This window comes from Tachypleus tridentatus, chromosome 7, assembly GCF_004210375.1.
Source record: "Tachypleus tridentatus isolate NWPU-2018 chromosome 7, ASM421037v1, whole genome shotgun sequence".
Taxonomy (NCBI): Eukaryota; Metazoa; Arthropoda; class Merostomata; order Xiphosura; family Limulidae; genus Tachypleus; species Tachypleus tridentatus.
In genome coordinates this window covers 39,499,021-39,524,817 of record NC_134831.1, presented here as the reverse complement: position 1 = coordinate 39,524,817, position 25,797 = coordinate 39,499,021, and the positions used below count along the sequence as shown (strand labels likewise).

The 25,797-nt window shown below is 36.3% G+C and overlaps 1 protein-coding gene across 1 annotated transcript; it reads left to right on the top strand.

Annotated features, from left to right (window-relative positions):
• The first annotated feature begins 5,688 nt into the window (after window positions 1-5,688).
• LOC143255481 (uncharacterized) lies at window positions 5,689-25,714 on the top strand. The gene is made up of 3 exons (XM_076511208.1): window positions 5,689-5,926; window positions 20,075-20,303; window positions 23,049-25,714. Exons 1-3 carry the CDS (start codon window positions 5,875-5,877, stop codon window positions 24,601-24,603), a joined length of 1,836 nt encoding a protein of 611 aa, XP_076367323.1. The 5' UTR covers window positions 5,689-5,874; the 3' UTR covers window positions 24,604-25,714.
• Window positions 25,715-25,797: the final 83 nt, after the last annotated feature.

Genomic DNA, 25,797 nt, shown 5'->3' with positions numbered 1-25,797 from the left:
ACAAATCTTTAGTGAAAATATTTCATTAAAAAATCTAATTTTTTGTATACAAAATGCTTGTAATCTCTACTAAAAGTTTTCCAAATTTTATGAAGATGTACATGCTGTATCAAAAGTCACAGTGCTAATACTAAACCTGTGTAAATGTGTAGATGAACTTGTGTATATTATACTGAGATTGTAGGGAAAGGGTTAATTAATGTTCTAAATCATTATTCAAATTTCAGTATGTTTTTCGAGGCTATTCTATAGTAGAAGCCCAATATTTCATGATGATGAGAAACCCACTTGAAGTAAAAATGTATTCTGAATACAGCTGGTGTGGGTTTTAAAACTTTAATTAAAATAAAATTTTAATACACATACCAGCTGTCTTTTTGAGTACAGAAGCCCAGCTTGTTTCAGTTTCTTTTTCATGTGTTTCAGGGGTGACTCAGTAAGGGCATTCAGGTTCATAGTTTGACCTCTTCCTTCATCCATGATGTAGAGTGCAAAATCAGAGAAGCTACTAAATACTATAAACCATTTGAACTTTTTCCATGGATAGGAACATTTAGAGCATATATTATTATGAATTTGCTTTCACTTATTAACAGACAGAAGCCCATACATTTATTGCACATAGCTCAATTATGATCTATATAAAGGTTATTGATATTTAAAATTAGGTGGCCTTTGCATAAATCAGGGAGAGATACTTAGCTTTGTGTCTGTCAAAGATGAGGTGAGCTTGTTGTCAGTTTCAATATACTGTTCTTGTTGAGTTTTTCTTGGAAAATTGAACACTGTAGAATATAGTCCACTTACACAATAAGATTTGTATAATTATGTACAAATCTCATTTACTGTATACGATAGTGAATTTTAAATGGTTTATAATTCTGTACTTTTTCGAGTTGTCTGATGTTCGTTTTAGAGTAAATTAAGTAGCTACATCGTTCAGGTGAGTTGTATATGTGATAAAACATAGTTTAACTAAAGTGTATAAATAAAGAAGCGTTTTGTGCAGTTACAGTTTTTCTACTTTTATGAAATGAAAATATTTTAAATGGACAACATGTGAGAAATAACAGTAATATTTTTGTTTTCACCACGAACATGTGTGACATATTTCTTAATGGCTATTTTAAAAAATTATAATTTGACTGTACACCCGTTTTATGTTCCTTTAAAGTTATTTCCATAATATTAGACAACAACTTTAAATTGAATCCATGATCTAAGTATAACTAATTGTGTCATTATTTAAAATAATTGCCTAATTTTCAAAGACGTGTATTTACAACGTTTTATTGAAATATGTTTACTTTGTGTACTTTAGTTTCATGAAAAATATTCTCCATTGAAATATTGAAAAATTCCCATTTTATCTACGTTTTGAAGTTTTAAACATGTATGAACATACCAGGAATTATTAAGTACCAAAAGGATTGTGATTAATAATTTCTCTGTAGTGTTAATCGGTATTCATGTCTTAATTTTAAAGGTGTGAATATGGGACAGCTGTGACATGACCTCTGTGTGGTAGTATAATGGTTACATAATAGTCAAATTGTATATTTTTATGTAAATATAAACTTTAGATTTTCTACGATCTGTTAGTTGTTTAATAAATAACACACGCACACACACACATACATATACACTTTTCATGGTGAATGATTATTTCTTCGAGTAGATGAACAGTTAAGACAAGTTAGATATCTAATTAACCCGAACATATTGATCTAGTTTTCATTTAATTATTCTAGTATTATTGGATGTAACCGGCAGAGGGAGCTACTAAAATATCCCTACAGAATGAGGACAGTTGTTGATGGTTTTCCTCTTTGCGCGTTAAATAACTATAATTGGATACAGATAAGAGTGAACAGTAGTGTCCATACAAATATGAAAATATATAATGCAGATTATAAAACAAACGATTTTACACTGTCCAAACTTGATTGTATGCGTTAGAACAGCGTATGGATGAGGTTAGAGGTGATCGTACACTGTTCAAATTGACTGTATGTGTTAGAACGGTGTACCTATGATGTTAGAGGTAGTTGCCTTTTCCTTTATTCCACTCTGAGCTTCTAGCAAACCTTAATCCAAAGATTTGTTAAGTAAAAGTCATTTATGTTACATAGGGTTTTATATAATATCTAAAGGCCAACAACTGCTTTGATTCACTGGTGTCCTTTACGAACCACATGAACTTTGTGGGTGGGTCAGGGCTCTCGGGTTAAAGTATGGTTGTCCTTAGTTTAATACTGCCAACCAGAGAATAACCAACTAGTCAGCAGCACACAGCGCCTGTGAGGCTAGCTTTAATCAAACAGTATAATTGATGGCTACGATGCTTAACAAATGAACGTTCTGAACTTGTTTAACGTCATATGGTTGCTCGAACCTTAGACCTCTTGATTAATTTCTTCGCATGTAAATGCAGTTTAAGTTACTCTCTTTTGTTTTGTTGTTTACACAGCTCGTGAGAAAAGAATTTAACTATATGCCGTATAACTATACCATGTGTATGTATTTTAAAATTGCTTAATTTAACGAACCTCAAAATGAGTATCTTCCGTTTTAAACGTTTTTGAGATCGCAACTGTAACAGAACGAACGAGAGTTATGCACTTATTTAGCAAAGCGCTGTAGTCACACAAATATTACAGTCTTTCCACAAATATTACTTGTCAGGTGTCAAACTTAACATTCACAGTATTAAGAGTATAGTGTATGGAGCAGCTATTTCATTCCCTTTTTTTTCTGCCAGCTCAATAGGAAGCTGGGACAACGGTACTTAATTGCATACAGTTTTGCAGCATGTTTGTAGTACTGCAGTCAACTTGTGTGTTGTTCTTAAACTAAATTGTGTTTGGATATTCATTAATAGGCTAACGTTGTGAAACAGTAGTCACTGGTTTTATTTGCTGGTCAGGATTGCTTGGACCTTAATCCAAAATGCTAATCTTCATGTATTCATATTGTTGTTTCAATATCCCAGAATTCCATCACCTTCACATCTTCATATTGCTGTTTCAGTAGTCCAAGGCCCGGCATGGCCAAGTGGGTTAAGGCGTTGGACTCGTAATCCGGGGTTCGCGGGTTCAAATCCCCGTCGCACCAAACGTTCTCTTTCAGCCGGGAGCGTTATAATGTGACGGTCAATCCCACTATTCGTTGGTAAAAGAGTAACCCAAAAATTGGGCAGTGGTTGGTGATGACTAGTTGCCTTCCCTCTAGTCTTACACTGCTAAATTAGGAACGGCTAGCGCAGATAGCCCTTGAATAGCTTTGCGCGAAATTAAAAAAAAAAACAAACAGCTCTATTGTCTTCACATGTTCATATTGTTCTTTCAGTAGCCCAAAGTGCTATTATCTACAGATATTCATATTGTTGCCCCTATAGCCTAAATTACTGTTGATCTAGGTACTTATATTGTTGTATACAACCAAAATCGCTACATCCTCCAGGCATTTACGTATAATCAAAATCACTAAGTGTGAAAAAAAAAGGTGCGCCCCAAAGGATTGAAAAGGATTGATTGTGCAACTTAAAAGGAATGAAATCAAAATTGGCAGCAAGCTGGTAGCTTCACTTACAGTTTTGTTAAGACTTTTACACCAAATATTCATTCATTAGTTAGCTAGGACACGTTTATTTCTTCTTTGTACAGCTTGGGGAATTATGGTGGGTAAATTAAAATACGCGGACATCCTAACTAATGAAATAATATTTTCTGTAAAGTTATTATCAATACTATAAATGTAGTTACTAGTTTGGCCGCAAATTTTGATTTCATTCCTTTTAGTTGCACATTGAATAGTTTCTTGGCCGCGGCTTTTTTCACACCTAAGATGTTTTTGGTTAGACATCATGACTTTTTATCAATACATACCAACAAACCAGAGCAAGTAAGAAAGTGACACTCAATAGTGACTCCCATCAGCTTTAGAATTTCAACTCTATTCGAAACAGATCTTTACAGAACCAATCATGTATTACAGAACATATCGTGAAGTTTTCCTCTTTAAAACAGTGTCAATAACTTCCTTTATGGGAACGCCATGGAATCTAGATTAACAGTTTTTGTCATTACCCCCATGCACTCGGCGCAGCCATATCAAGCACCATTATTTATGCTAACTGCTTAAGATTATATAACGTGACGATAAACGCTCTTTAATTAGGAAAAAATCACGAAATTTAGTAAATTTGAGCTGAAAAGTTGGCAATGAATGTATTATTTACTTGGCCTAACCAATATTTGTGTATCTGCATGTTCTTTCAACCTGTAGTTTTGCTCGTCTGAATCAGTCGTCTTTAATTCGAATGGCTAAAACTTAAAAACTGTCTACTTATGTTCTCAGGTGAAATTGTAGTAAAAAATGTTAGACCTATAGCTCACGTAACATTGTGCGTAGGTATATGCAAACATTGTGTTCAAATTTGAGCACTTTTGGTTGAATAACTTTACACACATAGCTTATATTTACACCACATGAGACTCCTAATTGTAGGTTCAAAAGATCTGTCAGTGTGTAAGGCTTGAAAAAAAAATCCATAAAAGTATGTTTTTATATCAAATAAAAGATTGTGTACTGTTGGTGCGAACAAGAAGAAAATTCAATCAAAATTGTAGATATTATATCTCGTGTATTTCGTAATGGATTGTCTTGAAATTTGGTATGTGAAGTAAGGGTTTGGTAGAGTATATCTACAGAAAATATGTGATAATTTAAGTTACAGTAGTCCGAGATACAGAGAGTAGAATATCGCTGAACTATCCCTCCTGTCAATAATACCGTGTGTATCCTGCGAGTTGTTATGGTCCAATGACACACTATCGTGTTTTAATTGTTGTCTCTGTAGCCCCAAATGTATAATGTAGAAGTTTGTGACTGCAATATTGTGATAGAGGTATATATAATGTCTTTGTGGAGGTCTGTGACTGTAATATTGTGATAGAGGTATATATAATGTCTTTGTGGAGGTCTGTGACTGTAATATTGTGATAGAGGTATATATAATGTCTTTGTGGAGGTCTGTGACTGTAATATTGTGATAGAGGTATATATAATGTCTTTGTGGAGGTCTGTGACTGTAATATTGTGATAGAGGTATATATAATGTCTTTGTGGAGGTCTGTGACTGTAATATTGTGATAGAGGTATATATAATGTCTTTGTGGAGGTCTGTGACTGTAATATTGTGATAGAGGTATATATAATGTCTTTGTGGAGGTCTGTGACTGTAATATTGTGATAGAGGTATATATAATATCTTTGTGGAGGTTTGTGACTGTAATGTTGTGATAGAGGCCAGTGATTGTAATTTCATGCTGGAGGTTTATGACTGTAATGCTGTGGTAGAGATATCTCACTAAATGTCATGTGGTGGTCTTTGACTGTACTGTCATGGTAGAGGTCTGCGAGTGTAATGGTTACGTGTACGTTTATATACACCTTAAGCCAAATACTCCCTACATCGTTAGAAATGTGTGTAATGAAAACGATATATTACATTCGTTGTTACGGGGTGATAGGGTGAAAGCCATATTCACTTGGCTTGCAGTAAACGAGGTTAGAGAAACCCGTGTATGTGTTCAACACACTATCTGATGGGAAATATTTACATGTCTTCTTCTTTCACGTATTTCTTCGACAGAGGTTTAGGAACGCTAAAACTAGTTTTTCCTGCTAGGGCAGTGCCCGAAGTCAGATGAGGCAACCTCGTCTTACAGAAGGGGTCATGTGATGGAAGTTACCCCTTTTCTCAGGTTTTTAAGGGGTTTATTCTGAAAGAGAGATCTTAAAACATTTGTTGGAAGAAACGCAAAGAACTCACATTGTCGTTTAATCTCAGGCGATCTTACACTATATGCTATGAATTGTGCAGCTGTCTTAGTACTGACTCTTTGCTTTCTTTTACAGGCAGGTGAGTATTATTGTAGTAATAGTAAACAATACATAATAGCATCAGTTCTTGTTAATAGTTAATATAAATTACCGACATTTTTTGTGTGGTAGTACTGAATAGCAGTAGTAAATGTCAAATACTGACTTGTGAAATGTGACAAGAGAACTCGTGTTAATGTAACGCTTGTTACAAAGAACAAGAGACACTCGTGTTAATGTAACACTTGTTAAAAAGAACAAGCAACATTTGTGTTAATATAACACTTGCTACAAAGAACAAGAAACAATCATGTTAATATTACACTTGTTCCAAAATAAAACAGTGTAAAGTACTGATTTTGTATCAGTAAACTGGAAAACACTGGCTTCGTTTAGTCACTAAATAACATAAAATAATGGCTTTTTAGTCGTAAACTGTAGAATAATTAATTTTTAGTTGGTAAATTGTAAAATAATTAATTTTTAGTTGGTAAATTGTAAAATAATGATTTCGAGTCAGTAAAGAGTGTAAAATAATTATTTCTGTGTGTAATTAGTATAAAATGCTGACGAGCGTGTGTGTCAGTAAACAGCGTAAATTAATAATTTCATATAGTCAGTAAATATTGTAAAATAATGACTTCATTTAGTTAGTAAACAGCGTAAAATATTGGCTTCGTTTAGTCAGTAAAAAGTGTGAAATACTGACTCCTTTGTGTGACTAGTGTAAGATACTCGCATGTGTGTGTCAGTAGACAGTAAACAACTAGTAAACTTTTAGTACGCACGTTTCTTAAGATTTTTATTCGGAACATTAGTCTTATTTTTAATTTTTACAAACTTTGTTTACCACAATATTTAAGTGTATGTATTCATAAAATTAGTATTTGACGTAAGTAGTTATTGAGTATTAGTGAAAACCGGTTAATTAGGTTTAACAGATGCTGTATGTCACTGACTGCGTAGAAAGTTTTAGAATCTAATGGAATTAGGTCAAAAAGCAAACAGAAAGTAAACTTTGCAGTGGAAGTTCATTTTCATTGCTAAATGATTTTGTACCATATTTTGGTACAACTGGGAATAAGTGGTTCGCACCCCGTTCCTGAACAAACATGCTTCACACTTGTGTACTGTAGATACATTATAAGAGAAACGGTCGAATGTCGGTTGTTGTGGTCAGGTAACAAAATTATTCATATTTAGTTTTTGTTCTTTGAGAAGTCGATCTGTTTGTTTGCAATACTTGAACACACGCATCGTTCATTTAAATATTTAATCTTTTAAACGATATAGGGTTAAACTTGTTACCACAATTCAGGCTAATGATTCTAACGTTCTGTACGAATAACTGTTACTCGTAGGAAAGTAATATTAGTCCGTCTGGCAGGAAATTATTTCACGGCTAAAATACGTTTTAAAAAACAATTTTTAAGTGTTTATATAAAAACTGATTTTCGTACCAGGCGAAAGACCCTATTTACGTAACGTGTGACCAATGTAGAGATTATAATGGTGTTCAATGAGTTGCCATTTTGTTTCTTTAGACAGATTAGGCGTTGTAAAAACTGAGATTTCTTTTAAACAACTTCACATCTGTGAGAGTTCTGAAACGTTGCCCTCTGTATAAAACCGTACTGAAACTTCAAAAATGCAATTATTTCATATGTTGTATCCTTGAGTATAATAAGAAGTTAAAAATTCTTTTTTTAACGCGCTTCTTTACGTTTGGTACTCTACTGTATTGCATACGTACAAGTGTCACATGACCTAGAAGAATGACAAGAATAGAGACGTTACTATCCACCAGGGCGATTATCGTGGATTTAGTTTTTATAAATTTAACATTGTTGTGAATAAGTTCAAGGATGCTCTTTTACAATCGGAACCGAAGCCCAACAGGGGTCACCAACTTGATCAAGATTTGTGTGTGGTTCTTACGTCGTAAATAAGGTCGTTATTTGTTTGCTGAATATGAATAAGAATTTTGGACGATCTCCAAGTACGAAGGCCAAGGGATGTAAGGATGGAACTTTATAAGACGGGCAAATTTAGTATATTTTGATAAATTAAATTCCTGGGCATCATATTTAACAGAAAGCTAACATGGACAAATCACTTTCAGTCAATCCTTTCTAAAATATATAAACGTATCTTTTACCTAAGACGCATCAGCAGCATAGTCCGTGGGTGTAGATCTAGCACGGTTCTCGCCATCTACAAAACCTATATTCGGCCAATAATCGAATACGGTAACATGATTACGGTATCCGCTCCCTCCACCCATCTTAAGAAATTGCAACAAGCCCAAAATCTGGCCATCCGTCTCGCGCTCCGTCTTCCCAGATATACTCCTTTAGCATACATTAATAGAGCTAGCTCCATCCCACCTCTCAAAAAGAGACTCGCCTACCTTGCAACTAAATACTATAAGAAAGCAAAAAACCGGACGCCATTAACAAACCAAATTCCACTATTAGCAGCTACCCCGTGCTCGTGGCAACGATACCTCTCGCCTTATAATTACATACACGCCCTGGATGTAAACTCAAGTTTATAACCATTTATGTTTTCCTTTTCAGCATCGGGCACTGGTGAGGTTGGTTTCTTTCGGCGCCTCACCAGTGAAAGTGGGTTTTCTCGGGGTACTCCCGTTTCCCCCCCCACAGCAAAAGTTCTGTTTCATAGGATCTATAGATCCCAGCCCTGAAAAGAGGTACGTCATTTTGATTTCTAAATTTTAGATTAGTATCCAAATTTTGAATATCCAAAATTTTTTAAGTGTTTAATAGCTAATATATATAAGTCATGAGACCTAATCATGTCGGCGCACTGTGTTTGCATCTCTCGGCTCTCTCCAAGACAACATCCTTAAACAATGATTTGTGGGTGTTCTGCTGAACCTTCCTCATCTTTCTTCGTCGTCTCTCTAGCCGGCAGGATCTCTTCTCAGCTCTTCCTGATGCCCCTCAATTAAATTCAACACATTATCAACTTCTAGGTCATTCGTGACCATCGCGTTGTACGAATAACTAACATGCCACTCCTGACCATATCTCTCGCTCCGTAATCAGGTAATTAATTTATTCTTGCCTTGTGTGGGGTGAAGAGAAACAGCAGTTTCTGGCCGCCCCTGGTTATTTTTCGTTCATAATGAACGAAATCATAATTTAACCAAAATTCCTACCATGTCCTAAGTCGAGTATATTTTGATAAAGAACAAATTCTTAAGTAGATGACGAAATACTGCAAGTTAGACAAACCTATATCTAGTTGACGAAAATTTGTAAATGGAGGAAACCTATATTCAGTTTACTTAAATTTATAAGTGGGACAAACCTATATATATTTGACGAAACTTTGTAAGCGGGACAAACTGTATTCTTAGATTACTAGACTATTAAATGGAACAAATTACATATCTTGATAACGAAATGTAAATCGTACAAACTATTCTTAGATTACTAGACCACTAAACGGAACAAGTTATATATTTAGATAACGAAACATGTAATGGTACAAACTGTATTCTTAGATTACTAGATTATTAAATGGGACAAATTATATATATCTAGATAACGAAACATGTAAATTAGGGATGGGCAACTTATTTTATATAGTGGCCACAACTGTGTCTAATGGAAACAACGTTGTCCACATTATTAAAAAAAACAGAAAAGAAAGATGCTAGTTTAATCAAAATAATTGCATTCCAACTAACCTTCAATGTGAAAGTTGATGGGGTTTTCATCAACAAGTTTCGTGAAATTTGGCTTAATATCTATCCTCAATGAGCATCTTAGCTCTGCCTCCAAATTTATGTCAGTAAGCCGAGATCTGTATCTAGACTTGAGAAAATCCAGCGTAGAAAATGTTGACTCGCACACACATGTGGATTTAAACATGGAAAAATAATTTTGAAATTGCTGTCCTTAAATTTAGAAGACTCTTTTATCAGAATAGTGAGTCACATCTTTCTGATAGAACATTTTTGTTTACCTTCTGTGTGTTCTACACTTTGCAAAGTAAGCATCTCGTCTTCAAGTCCACACTTATCCAAAGACAAATAAGATGTAATTTCCTTACTGAAATTTCCTAAGTCAAATTGAAATGAATCATGCAAAAATTCAAATATCAGTTTCAAATTTTTAAATTCGAAGAAACATTCAAATTTTTGATCCAGTTTACATAGAGATCATCTTTAGCATCAGAGAAATCAGTCATTATTATTTTATAGTAAACTATTCAACTTTGCAAAATATGTCAAACCATTCTTTTCTAATTGTTCCGCAAGGAGGTGTAGATTTAATTGTAATTCATGAATAGACTGTAATTGCTCGCTTATTATTTTACTTCTTCCCTGAAGCTTCGTATTCAAATTATTCAAGTGAGCCATCATGTCGCACAGAAAGTGCAAATCACACTGCCATGACAAAGTTTTAATTTTAGGAAAATTTTTAATCATATCTATTTCAACAAGATACTCTTTTATTTGAGGAAATAAGAAAGTAAATCGTTCCAATACTTTTCCTCTACTTAACCATCTTACATTTGCAAAATCGGTAGGATTATCAAAAGTACAGTCACTGCTTTTCTTCGGGGACTCAACAAACTGTCGATGGATAAGAGAGCTTTCACTTCTAATATAATTCACAATTTTTACAACAATGTCCATCAAATTTTTCAATTAATCACCTTAGACATCTGAGCACATAAATCTTCCTGATGCAAAACGCATTGGAAAGATGGTAGCGTGAACTTCACATTATTTTCAATTAAATACTGCTTCAAAAAAGAAACAAATCCTCATTTCTCACTAGTCATGGTGGGAGTACCGCATGTTGTGACAGAAACCAGTTTTTTTAAAGTTCACATTGAATTTTTTGACATTTCAAGAAATTTTCCAAAGTTGTTTTTCCACATGTTCGATCTCGAAATCCACAAAGGCCAAGCATTTCTTCCCTCACTTGAAGATCTGAAGTTACATATTGAACTCAAAATATCAACTGTGCAGTGTAACTAACATCTGTTGACTCATCTAATGCTAAAGAAAAATGCAAACAGTCCTTTACTTGTTGAGGCAAGTGATTTTCTGTGTCTTTCGCTAACTCTAGCATTCTGCGGACAATTGTTCTTCGATTTAATTGCAAATTATTTACCCTTCGAAGAATATAATCTTTAATTTTTGAATCATAATTTTTCAACAGAGTTTCAATGACCACAATCAATATTTCTTTGACTAGTTGAGAATCAGAAAATGATTTTTCTATAGCTAGAATCCAAACTACTTTCTAGCTAGCTAACGTAACTAGTTTTATCGATGATAAAAATCTTTTAAGGCCTCCTTTTTGTTTATGAAGTTGTGCTTTCAGACGGCTAATTTCATTCATATGATTTTTTGCTATCAACTGGAAATTGTACATCAAAGTCGTTGTGAAAATTGTTAAAGTGTTGCTTAAGGTTGTATGTGCTGTTATTCCTAAAACCTTTGTGATGCATAAGACACATTGGCTTATTATTTGCTTCAATCACTGCAAATTTCAACTCCCAACTTTCATTAAATTCTCGTTTCACGTTTTCCCAGTCACGCGCCATTCTCTTTACGTCAGTAATGTCAGAATCAATTGAATTGTCTTCATTTTCTGAGTGTTCACCATCATCTGGATCCTTTCGTTTTCAAATTATCCATATATCCATATTATGGGATTAAAAACAAAATGTATTTGAACACTTGAAAGTTGCACAATAAAAATATGTTTGCAAGCGCATGTAAAACAATGCACGCTCGATAACAAACATCTAAACCAGAATGACATTACAAAATGGGCGGAGTCTGTGGCGATGATGAAGCGCGCGACATTAGTAATAACGTGAAACGGTACAGTTGCTGATTACCAAATTTACGATAAAAATAAATAGTGGAAAAGTTGATTCCTAAACTCGAGCTGGCCACAATTGTGCTATCCACTGGCCACATGTTGCCAATGGCCATGGGATTGCCCACCCCTGATGTAAATGGTGCAAACTGTATTCTTAGATTACTAGACTATTATTATACATTAAATGAGGTTCCTCGCTAGTACAGCGCTAAGTCTACGGATTTACAATGCTAAAATCAGGGGTTCGATTTCCCTCAGTGGACTCAGCAAATCACTCGATGTGGCTTTGGTATAAGAAAACACATACACTATTAAATGGGACAAATTATATACATACACTACATGGCCAAAAGTATGTAGACACCCGACCATCATACCCATATGTGCTTGTTGAACATCTCATTTGAAATCCATGGGCATTAATATGGAGTTGGTCCTCCCTTTACTGCTATAATAGCCTCCACCCTTCTGGAAAGGCTTTTCACTAGATTTTGGAACATGGCTGCGGGGATTCGCTCGCAGTCGGCGTTCCAATTCATCCCAAAGGTGTTCGATGGAGTTGAGGTCAGGACTCTGTGTAGGCCAATCAAGTTCTTCCACACCAACTTCAGCAAATTATGTCTTTATGGACCTCGCATTGTGTATGGGGGCACTGTCATGCTGAAACAAAAAGTGCCTTCCCCAAACTGTTGCCATAAAGTTGGAAGCACAAAATTCTCTGGAATATAAATGTATGCTGTAGCATTAAAATTTCCCTTCACTGTAACTACAGAGCCTAGCCCAAACCATGAAAAACAGTTTCAGACCATTATTCCTCCTCCACAAAACTTTACAGTTAGCACTATGCATTCAGGTAGGTAGTGTTCTCCTGGCATTCACCAAACCCAGATTCGTCCGTCAGACTGCCAGAGAGTGAAAGGTGATTCATCACTCCAGAGAACGCGTTTTCAATGCTCCAGAGTCCAGTGGCAGTGTACTTTGCACCACTCCAGCGAATGCTTGGCATTGTGCATGGTGATCTTAGGCTTGTGTGCGGCTGCTCGGCCATGAAAACCCATTTCATGGAGCTCCCGACGAACAGTTCTTGTGCTGACGTTGCTTCCAGAGGCAGTTTGGAACTCGGTGTTACTACTGTTGACAGACGATTTTTACGCTTCAGCACTTGGTTGCCCCATTCTGTGAGCTTGCTTGGCCTAGCGCTTCGTGGCTGAGCTGTTGTTGCTCCTGGTCGTTTCAACTTCACAATAACAGCATTTACAGATAACAGAAACTTGACGAACTGACTTGTTGGGAAAGGTGGCATCCTCTGACAGTGTCAAGTTGAAAGTCACTGAGCTCTTCAGTACAACCCATTCTTCTGCCAATGTTATCTAGGGAGATTATATGCACCTGTTAGCAATGGGTGCTGCTGAAATAGCCGAACCCACCAATTAGAATAGATGTCTACATACTTTTGGCTATGTAATGTATATCTAGAAAACGAAACATGTAAATTTTACATGTTGTATTCTTAGATAATAGCCTAATAAGGCTATTAAATGGGACGAGTTATATGTCAAGATAATGAAACATGGAAATGGTACAAATTCTATTCTTAGATTACTGGACTATTAAATGGGACAAATTTATATGCCTAGATAATGAAACATGGAAATGGTACAAATTCTATTCTTAGATTACTGGACTATTAAATAGGACAAATTATATGTCTTGATGATGAAACATGGAAATGGGACAAATTCTATTCTTAGATGACTAGACTATTTAACCGGGCAAATTGTATACTAGATAACGAAACATGTAAATGGTATAAGGTGTATTCTTAGACGACTATAATATTAAATGGGACAATACTCGATAAGTATTTGATTTTTTGTTTTTAAATTTCGCGCAAAGCTACATGAAGGCTATCTGCACTAGCTATCCCTAATTTAGCAGTGTAAGACTAGAGGGAAGGCAGCTAATCATCGCCACCCACCGCCAACTCTTGAGCTACTCTTTTAACAATGAATAGTAGGATTGACCGTCACATTTTAGAGCCTCCACGGCTGAAAGGGCAAGCATGTTTGGTGCGACCGGGCTTCGAAACCGCGACCCCCAGATTACGAGTCGAACGCCTTAACCCACCTGGCCATAAATATTTGACAGGTTTAGTTCCTCTAATGACTATTATAAAAGGTTTTGGTTAATGTAATATGTCACGAAACTCGTGTATATTTATTGATGAATACTCTGCCTAAGCATCATGTATTTATTATTGAAACTTTTATATGTTTCACTTGAATAAATGAGTTATCGCTGCAAACGACGAATTATTTTCTTTAATATAAATTTTATTACATTATTTTGCATTATGTAAGTGATGCTATCGGAATTTGGTCTGCAGTGTAAAGGACATACAACATACCTTTCCGAAACAAACTATTTATAAACTCAGATAAAAAAGACGTGTTCAGAATGGGAATTTATAAGGGGGGAATATCTCTCTATTGTAATTAGTGCTATTGCAAACTAAGGAATTTGTATCAACTTGGAGAACCAAGACATCCAGAATATAGACTTCCAACAAGTCGTACCTCCACCAAGGTAAGCAAATTGCAGTGTCTTTCAATAGGTGGGAATAAAGAAGCACAAAGGTCATTAGCAAAAATCTGTCCACGCGTCTCAGACAGCAGTATTTAGCATTATTACGAACGATCTCTGTCTGGATAAGCTACACAAGTAATGTGTACTCAGTTGCTTCTGTAACATATCCATTCAACTGTTGCATGCCTCAAGCACCTAGAGAATGAACGAGTATTCCAGTTATTTCATACGAGGCATACCGGTCAAGTTACCGGATACAGGGGTATGTTTAGAGCATGATAGTTTTACGATGGAGCCTTTCGCAATAGAAGGTACGCTGCAGGGCAATTGTCGAGATGCACAGTCGTCAGACAAAACATGACCGGATGTAGTGAGTGACTTCAACTCTAACGAAACTGCAAGGCTCCAAAATCTTTTTCATGTAATATACTCGACCTCTGTATACGTAAATAAACGTTTCAGCCGATACATTATAGTAAACAGTAATTTTTTCCTTTGTTGGAAATGAATATTTATGTTTATGTCACACATGAACGTTTATATAACAGAGGCTTTGAATATAAAAAATTTGCTGTTAAGCATTTGACGTTTTAGATTTACTACTGGACGGTAAACATGCACACTTTCTGCTCGTTCCAGTGACGTAGGAGATTTTAAACATATTCTGTTTGACTGTTTGTTCTTGTTGAACGAAAACACCCTTTAAACATTCCTCTTTACGAGAAGGATGTACGTTAATTTAGTCCTCATAAATAATTAGGCCTGTCATACTTCACAAAGAAGGTGTTGGTAATGAACCAGTTCCAACACTAGAGGGCAGCAGTAAATCTACCGTCTTTGAGAAAAAATTACAGCATACTGTGCAAGAAGACATCAAAGATTTGTGGTTCTGCTTCTACATTTAATCTGCATATGTAGAGTAACATCAGAAAACGAGCTGGTTTCGTTATGGAAAAGGTAGGTGGCACCACAGTCTTCTGCATACGAAAGAACATTAGGACCATACGCAGAATGTTAGAAGGTAGGGATCAATCTAAAGCCAACTCGTATCAGCATGGTAATACTGCGGTGGTGTTGGAACTTGCTCCCCCATAATCCCATAAAATTATCAAGACACGTGATAGGGTGTCGTTCGGCCAAAACAACCTGCAAAACACACACAGTGTTATTAGCAGGAGTGATAGTTTAACGATATTCTAATTTCTGTATCTCGGACTATGGTTATCCAAACTATTACAATTTTTCAAAGAATATACTCTATTAAACTTTTAATTCACATACCAGATTTCAAGACAATCCATTAAGAAATACATGAGATATAAATATAACATCTCCAATTTTGATTGAATTTTTTTTCACAACAAAGGGTTGTTTGTTTGTTTATTTTCTTATAGCAAAGCTACATCGGGTTATCTGCTAAGTCTACCGAGGGTAATCGAACCCCTGATTTAAGTGTTGTAGGTCCGTAGACTTATCTCTGTACCAGCGGGAACACACACCGAAGCCCAGGAGACTTTATTTGAGAGAAAACTAAACCTAACTTTAATGACAGATCTTTAGGAGTCTCATGTGGTGCAATTATAAGCCACATGAAAAATTCTTCAACAAAGACCGCTCAAATTTGACCAAAACTTTGCACACGCCTACGCAATAAGTCATTGGTCTAAAATTTTTCACTAGAGCATCACCTGAGAGTACAAGTAGACCTAAGGTCCCAGCATGGCCAGGTAGTTAAGGCACTTGACTCGTAATGAGGGTCGCGGGTTTGAATCCACGTCATATCAAGCATTCTCGTCATTTCAGAAGTGGGGGCGTTGTTATAATGTTACGGTCAATCCCACTATTAGTTGGTAAAAGATTAGCTCAAGAGTTGGCGGTGTATAGTGATGACTAGCTGCTTTCCCTCTAGTCTTACACTGCTAAATTAGGGACGGCTAGTGCAGATAGACCTCGTGTAGCTTTGAACGAAATTCAAAACAAACCGTGTTATTGTTACATAGTCATGTTTTTATTAGATTATTTATACCTAGACTGCGTGATTGTGAATTTAGCGATAAAGAGTGTATAGCGGAGATTTTTAAAATGAACTTGTTGCAGATTGTGTTGCAGTAACAAGCAAAAATAATAATTCGTATATATAAGTTAGGTCCTAAAGTAATTGAACCAGTTTGTGTGGACTTTGATGACAAAAAAGAGAGAATTATTTAAAGCTCTGGGAACTTCTGTAATAACCAACAGTGTAACGAACATTTGTATATACATTTGAGTTATTTTAATACGTTATTTTAAAACAAGTGGACTGTGTGTTGTTTGTTTATTGTTGAAATATATCGCCAACAAGTCTCATAAATCTACTGTAAAGAATCGGATTTATAAAACCTGACAGTATCAATACATCTTTGGATTCCAATTACAAAATGTCCGCAGAAGCCAGTGGATGCGACTGTTTCAAGGGAAAATATGATAATTCTTCATCAGAAGAAAGTCTTGTTTGTTTTGAATTATGCGCAAAGCTACTCGAGGTCTATCTGCGCTAGCTGTTCTTAATTTTTCAGTGTAAGACTCGAGGGAAGGCAGCTAGTCATCGCCACCCACCGCCAACTCTTGGGCTACTCTTTTTTACCAACGAATAGTGGAATTGATCGTCACATTATAACGCCCCTACGGCTGAAAGGGCGAGCATGTTTGGTGTGACGGGGGTTCGAACTGCGACTCTCATATTGTGAGTCGAGTGCTTTAACCACCTGGCCATGCCGGGCCTCAGAAGAAAGTAGACTATGTAGAAAACGTTAACTTCCATAATCAGCTGTACTATAACTATATAAGCCTGATATTTTACATGGCAAAAATAGGGAGTTCGCATGGATCTAAGTAATACGATAAAAAAAAAGTAGCAATGCATTTGTTTTATATAAGCTACTTTTATGTGGGCTTTTCCTAAAATTTAGTAGAACGAGGACAAATATTATGAGGTATGATTAACTAACACGGTGACTAGGTACAGGTTTTTCTATGTTAACGGTGAAGGTTGTTATTATTCAGTCACAGGGCTAACTTATAAAGACAATATGACAAGAAGCAGTTGTATCTCGCTGGCAGCTTCACATCAAGGCCATGTGCGAGAACCAGATAGTGAAACATTGCTGTGCTTTCACACTTAGTGTTTGGAGTAAACTTGTTGAAAATTCTGTATTTATTTTTGTTTGTTTGTGAGCATTCAGAGAAAATTCAACCAACCATAATCCTGCAAGTTTACAATAGTATTAAAAACTGAAGATTTTTATTTATATTGTTTTAAAACCAGTTAAGTATATTTATTTTCTGTTGTTCGGGCAAGCAGAGTAAGCGTTTTTATTATTATTATTCATAACATATTGCGGAACGAAACGCATATACTAATATTTTTTGTTTTCAGTTCAAGACAAACCTCTAATTTTTCTGCAAAACGTTTGAAGTGGTACACTCTAAGAACTCGTTCAACTAACTTTAGAAAAGAAGGTTCAATTGTGTAATTATATTCTGTTCTGGTACGTATGTCTAGGCTTGCGTAGTTGTGTAGATAGCCCATCAAACGTTTATCTGAGATGATGTTACTGGACACAGAATACACTATTCTATGATATGAACACCCAATACTTGAACAAGACCTAAAATATGGATTTACGTAACATTATTTTCTTACACAATTTTCTCTTCCCTAACATTTTTAACCGCTGTTAGAAATGTGTAACACAGAAAGTTTATCAGTGAGGGTCCGGCATGGTCAAGTAGTTAGGGCGATTGACTCATAATATGAAGGTCGCGGGTTCGAATTCCTGTCACATCAAACGTGCTCGCCCTTTCAGGCATGGGGACGTTATAATATTCGGTCAATCTCACTATTAGCTGGTGAAAAAGGAGCCCATGAGCTGCCTTTAATCTAATCTATCATTACTTAAAACGAAACGGCTAGCGCAGATAGCCCTTAAGTAACTCTGTACGAAATTCCAAATGAAACTGACCACATTCTATACTACCTATAAAGAAGTTAGAAGAAACACAGTGAAGGGGAAATTTTACATTTTCATAAAAAAAAGTTTTTATTGAAAATTACTTTCCGCCTTTACTGACGTAGTGTACATCTATGTGGTGGTAACTAAAGTACAGGTGTAGTGTAGTTGCCAGAGAAAGAGATGGCTTTACGGAATCGCACTTCTTGTCGATGCATGCAATGAAAATTTATTCACCTGATCAGAAATTCCCCCCAAATTCACACCAGAAATAGGCCTGTATTGGACACCAATAAAAATATCAATAAGAAAACTGGAACATATATAATTTCTAACCAGATAACATTCCTTTTGTTAAATGTTTGCGCTGTATTTCTTTTATTTCGCGAAGTGTTTTTAAAAACTTATATACCAAATAATATAGGCTCGCAGGGAAAACCGTTATGGTAAAATCTACAGTACTTCCTATATGAGAGTTTTTCATAACACCTAAACACCTAAAGGGTTAAACCTTCTCATTATGAAGAGTTGAACAAACTCCGTTATTTGAGAAGCTACTGGAAATATGTATTTGATCACGAGTTTATTTGTTTGTTTTGAATTTTGTGCAAAGCTACTCGAGGGCTATCTGCGCTAGCCGTCCCTAACTGAGCAGTGTAAGACTAGAGGGAAGGCAGCTAGTCATCACCATCCACCATCAACTCTTGAGCTACTCTTTTACCAACGAATAGTGGGATTGACCGTCACATTATAATGCCTCCACGGCTAAAAGAGCGATCATGTTTGGTGCGACGGGGATTCGAACTCGCAACCCTTAGATTACGAGTCGAGTACCTTAACCATCTGGCCATGCCGGACCATTAGAGATGTGACAGGTTTGTTAAGTAATATGATTAAAAAACGAAAACTGAAAGTGGTGATGCAAATTCTGACAGAAACATAATGTAGAAGACCCCGAGTGTTGATTTCAGGTGTCTTCTCCCCAGTGGGTCGAGCGACAAGTCTGCAGGCTTACAAAACCCATGGCGGACACAGTTCAGATAGCTTGTTTAACAACAACTAAACATAGTTTAAGACATAACTGTGTTTCGAGAAGTACTTCTCGATAGCTCAGACGTAAGGTTGAGGTAAGAAAAATGAAATTAGAACCTACCGTACACAAACTTCAGGAACTACAGATTGACTGTAAAGAAGGTATCTTTATTTTTTATACTGGATTATTTATCCTAAGGAAGTGGAGGTGTATAAAGTTGTTGGCTAAATCCAAATACTCAATTTGAATAGCCCAAGTGTTGGCGGTAGGTGCTCTTCTTCTAGTTTATATTGTCTCACAAAATTTGATCAGAGGTACACTGAAAAACAATTATTCATGAAAGTTTGGGCATGGTGAAGTGTGTTTGAAAGCCATATTTTGTGTATCTAAGTAGGTTTTACTCACAAACTAGCGTTTCCGTTTTTTCTTTCTCAGTAACACGAGAGTTGTGATTTCGATAAAATGCATATCACGGTATAGAATGATTAACTGTCTAGAGGAAGCTTTGCTTGCAATACCTTCGTTTAAGAATTCGCTTGATCCCGTCTATCATGTTTGTTTTTAAACACAGTGTGCCGCTTGAAAAGTTTCTTAAATAAAACTTACGATTATTGTAGAATTGTTTTGAAGTATAATAATTTTGTATACAATCATCTTTGTAGACTTCAGGTACAATAAACTAAGCCCCTTTCCTATTTCAACAGAGGGACAAGAGAATCGGACAAGAGAGGGCAGTCTTGTGGCTATCCTAAACTCAGGAGGAGTGAAAGGTACTGTGGAATTCTTCTCTGAGACCATCAAAACTGGAGTCACCGTCCGCATTCAACTACGTCGTGGGAATTATAATAACGGATTATTTCGTTGGAAGATTTACGAGTTTCCAGTATTCTCCAGCTCATCAGAAGACTGTAAACTGGATAATCTTGGAAGAATGTGAGTATTAAACAACCTGCTTACCGTTTATCAGGATATGGAATTTTATACATATAGATTTTCAAATATGGCGGTCAGTTAGTAAACGAATCCTTTCACAGACGCTGAGCATGTGGGACTCACTAAGTATGTAGGCTTAATAAACTTTCAAATGTCAGTTACTTTGCCTATGAAAAAGAAAATTTGCACCTGAGCACTCATGATCACAACATGAACAACCTTACAATGTTAAGATATGGTGCTGGCGGTACCCATATGATAAAATTATAAGCATCTGGAATATGACACAAATGCCTCGATTGTGAGCATGCGCGAAACTACCTTGGACAAGACGTGACGCTTACATAAAAAAATCGAATACTCTGTAAAGTTCCGCTTCCTTGTGCTTTTTTTTTAACACTCGCTTTCAACTGTTTTATTTGTTTTTACTTCACTTATTAACAGTGTTTGGAATACGTTAATAGAGTCCGTAAGTTTGTTTGTTTGATTTTTGAATTTCGCGCAAACTTACACGAGGGCTATATGCGCTAGCCGCCCCTAATTTAGTCATCACCACCCACCGCCAACTCTTGGGCTACTCTTTTACCAACGAATAGTTGGATTGACTGTTACATTATAACGCCCCCACGGCTGAAAGGACGAGCATGTTTGGTGCGACCGGGATTCGAACCCGCGATCCTCAGATTACGAGTCGAACGCCTTTACCCACCTGGCCATGTCGGGCCAGAGTCGATGGAATCGTTACAAATTTTGTAAACTTTTAATACAATTAGTCAGTGAAAAGTAAGGTACGTGTATCCAACAGTATGCTGTCGAATATATTCGTGTTGCAATGGTTTTTAAAAAGTGACTCAAAACTCAGACAACATTCTTCTTCAGAAAATAAAATATAATAGCATAGCCTATTATATCAAACATATCTTAAGTTTTCATACATGTCGTGTAAAAGTTTATTGTGGCAACCCTTCACATCAAATCAGGTCACCCTTTATAACGAAAACACTTAACTCTGTCAATACGAACTCGGTCGCAGGGACTGACCACATGACCATTTTTACTTTATTATAATTTTAATACTGTGGCTAGAATAACTTCAAATTGTAAAATGAAATTATCTTTATTTATCCTAAATATTTTAAACTCGTAACGGTACACACTATTTATACTTAAATTTATTGTTTTATTACCCTTTGCACCTTGTCTAATCATTACTTGTGTCATTATAAGCCATAAATCATTAGCGAACGTCAAGCTCGCGCTACATTATCAAATTACACTACCTTCAAGTTTCTCGCGAGCTATTTATCGGTATTTAGATCCTTTGAGTGGACCTGAGAGGGTCAGGTACAATCTTGACCACTTCACTCCATGCGAGCGTATGTTTGTTTTGCATTTCACATAGAGTTACACGAGGGCTACCTGCGCTAACAGTGTAAGACTAGAGGGGTGTGTTTTCTTATAGCAAAACCACATCGAGATATCTGCTGAGCCAACTGAGGGGAATCGAACCCCTGATTTTAGCGTTGTAAATCCATAGACTTTTCATTTTATCAGCGGGGGCCAACACTAGAGGGAAGGCAGCCAGTCGTTACCATTCGCCGCCAACTTTTGGGGTACTCTTTTAATAACAATTAATGGGATTGACCGTCACACGGCTGAAAGGGCGAGCATGTTTGGTGTGACGGGGATTCGAACTTGCGACCCATAGATTGCGAGTCAAGCTCCCTAACCACCTGGTCACTTGGTACCTCGTGAGAAATTCTTATTACTAGTCATTTTACCTAATCTAAACTTTACTACCTTAAAAGCAAATAAAAAGTTAAATTACTTTTTCGTTGTTTATTGTCTTTTATATTTAATGAGGTTTGTTTTTTTGTCATGTTTTGTGGTATCTTACAGAGCGAGCACACCAACCTCTCGAACGTATTAGCCGTGCAAAAGTCGACCTCTAAATTACGTCCTAAAAATACTGGTTTCAAAAATTCGAATATCACACGAGTATATACGATAATCGCTTGAAGTCACAATAATTAGAGGATGAAATAGTTGGTAAAAACAAGGTAATATCTAGAGCGCTGTTGACATTTATTGTAAAAATAGATAAATAAATAACACAAGCGTATTAGACTTCGTATCTGCACATTGAATTTTGATACTCGTATGTAATCTGCGAGGTAACAGTTATCGAACAATTTTCATTCGTCAAAAGGAAACCGTCACTATCTCGAGTAAAACAACGTGATAAAGTATAGCGCCACAGAAGCTGTTGTGAACATTTAAATTAACATAACACATCTACCTAAAATAGATGAACACGATAAACTGTATTGGCTCGTAGTTTAGCATGTTTATTTCAAATAAAACAATACCATAAAGTATAGTGTCTTGTAGTTGAATGAGTGTGTTTCGAGTAAAATAATGCGATAAGGTGTAGTGTCATTTAGTTTAACATGTTTATTTCAAATAAAACAGTATGATAAAATGTTGTGTCACGTAGTTAAGCAAGTTTAAAACACGTTATCGCGATATTTTAAGCGAGTATTTCAAATAGAGTACCCCCGCTGGGACAGCGGGAAGTCTTCAGATTTACAATGCTAAGATTAGGGGTTCGAATCCCCTCAGTGGACAAGCAGATAGCTCGATGTGGTTTTGTTATAAGAAAACACACACATTTAAAACAAAATTACGTAAAAAGTATAGGGGTAAGTATTTTAACGATAGAATGATTTTTTTTTTAAATTTCAGAATCGCTGACATGACATCAGTTCACGGGCTTTTATCTTCTGGCCTTGATGGACTGGTTGTTTCCAGTAATCTCAGTTTGTCGGGTCCAAATGGACTAATGGGTCGGACTTTAGTTTTGAAGGACAAGAATAATGGTAGGGTTATCTGCGCACCGATCCATTCCACTAGCCGGGTTATAACTTTCCAAGCTCTGTTGCATTCTCCAGTTGGAGGGGAGGTGGCTTTCCGACAGAGCGAACAGGACACAGGGCTTTTCTCTAGATTGTTTTACGTTGACAACACTAGACGTGACACCTTGCACAAATGGGCTGTGGTTCCTGGTGAAAAACTTGATACACAACAAGACTTTTATGAGAATGAGATGAGTCGCTGTGCCACTATGGAAACACGGACTCCTTTGATTGAAGGATCACATTTTCTGAGTGTGGGGAAGGAGCCCACCGATGTACACGCTATTTCTTACTTTCTTCTACAAAACCTGTTGCAGTTAAATACCCAACATAGTGGTTTATACTTCATTCTGTATTCTGCCGAAAATGCATCAATGATATTTGCGTGTGCTCCACTTTCTTTCGTAGAGCCCAAGGTAGCGACAGCGAAGTTCCAAGAAGATAGTCTAGGAGAGGTTCTTTTTCAACAAGACTCTCCTTATGATCCTACCCTAATAACAGTAAATCTTAAAAACCTCCAACAGAAGGCTTATAGCTACGGAATCAACAATTTACCATTGATCGTGCGCTGGGATAATGCCCACGAGCAGTGCAGAGATATCCGGGGCGACATCTATAATCCGTTCCGCCTAGATCCCGAAGAAGTGCCCGAACCAGGTAAAGGTACTGTAGATCAATACGCAGTAGGTGATCTGAGTGGTAAGCACGGAACGTTACACAACAGGAAGGAAATATTTCAACACGAACGCGACTCTTCTTTGACTCTCTTCGGTGCAAGAAGTATCATTGGAAGAGCGTTAGCAATTTTTTACCCAGACGGGAAACCTTTCGCTTGTGTCAACATCAAACTAACAGGGAAATCTATCATGACAGCATACTCTACTTTTGACTATCCTATCCAAGGCCAGCTGATCTTCAAACAAGATGCTTCTAACCCTCTAAGCGACACCTCTATTTACGTTGAACTCTCTTACCCATCAGGATCCCAGGGGAGAAAGACATTCAACCACCTGTGGCACGTTCACATCTACCCAATTCAACCCGACCAACATTACAGTAGTACTAGTTGTGCTGTCGCGGGAACCCACTACAACCCGTTCAACGTTAGCAACTCTGGAATATATGCATGCCACTGCTCGGGTCGAGGTCCTTTTCGGTGCGAGATGGGGGACTCCTCTGGAAAATTTGGGCCTCTCGATATCCCCATATTCAGGTACCGACAAGATGGAACAATAGAGATTGCACGCTATTTTTTTACCGACCCCTACCTTTCACTGTCAGGACCGAATACCATTGTTGGAAGATCAGTAGTGATACACTTACCAGACTTCAGCACTTCAAGAATGGCTTGTTCAAACATTGTGGAACATCAGAAATACGTTTAAGTCCTTAAAGATCTGTTATCTTTTTTTTTTCTGCAAACAGATCTCACTTAATGTTAAGATTTATACGGAAGATGGAGGACAAATCGTTTAAATCTGATGTATATTACTCAAATTGATAAGAAAACACTTAGAACAAACTAAATAATAGTATCACTTTTATATCACGTTCATAACTGAAAGTATAGAGGTGCTCAACAGCATCCGATCTAGATCTTCTGATCCATCAGTCCACAGACCGTTTACGTACTAGTTACAAAATTCGATCCAAAATTATATGCATCACAGGAACATTGAAACGTTCCAGAAGCTTCCAACATTTTATCTTTTGGACAAGTTAATTAGTAATGAAAGAATGGGAGGTCACACGCATATTATCTTTATGACGAAATCTACTGTTGACTATTTTTTGTCTTCCGATGTCGAGATCTCCCGGATTTTATTGAGAAATAAATTAATAAAACTACATTTTGATTTTGCTCTGGGATTGAAGTTGAGAATATTTAGGTTATTTTTTATGAATAAGGTAAAGTTATAGATTTGTCAGTAATAATTACAATGGAAAGGTATTCAGTTTGCAGGTTCCTTAATATCGGATAGAAATAGAAGTTTAGATTGTGTATTAGAGGTAAGTCAAAGCCTTTGGCAATAATCAAAATTAAAAGATATTTAAGTTCTGTTTCTTTATCCGAGTTACAAAAGTCGAGGTATTAGGCTTATTATTCAATACCAATCAAACCTAAATATAACGAGTTTCAGGAATTTTAAATACCAATAATTAAACTTTGGGAAAGTTAACTTTGTAAGATTTAATTTTTCTTTTATCTTTCGCCTGAAATAAATGAACTAAGCATTAAAAAAAAGAAACTATGGGAGTAATGTCCTATAAGACCTGTTCAACGAGTTCGAGGTGAACGATTTTTAAGTTTACAGAAAAAATGAAATGATGTTCAGTGACCGTGGAAATGAACTTTCTGTCAGATAAGAAAATTTATATCAACTGAAGGTGTCCGAGAGCGAGAATATCTCTTTGAAGTATGTCAATATACACGTGTTTGTCTTGAACTTTGTTACTCTAGTGAACTTTAAAATATAACTCAGCAAGACGTAGCTTATATTATTTTATTTAGCTTATGTTAAAACTACGTTATTAAAGACTGCTTCTACCCTTTCATCATATCAATAATTTCGAGGTGT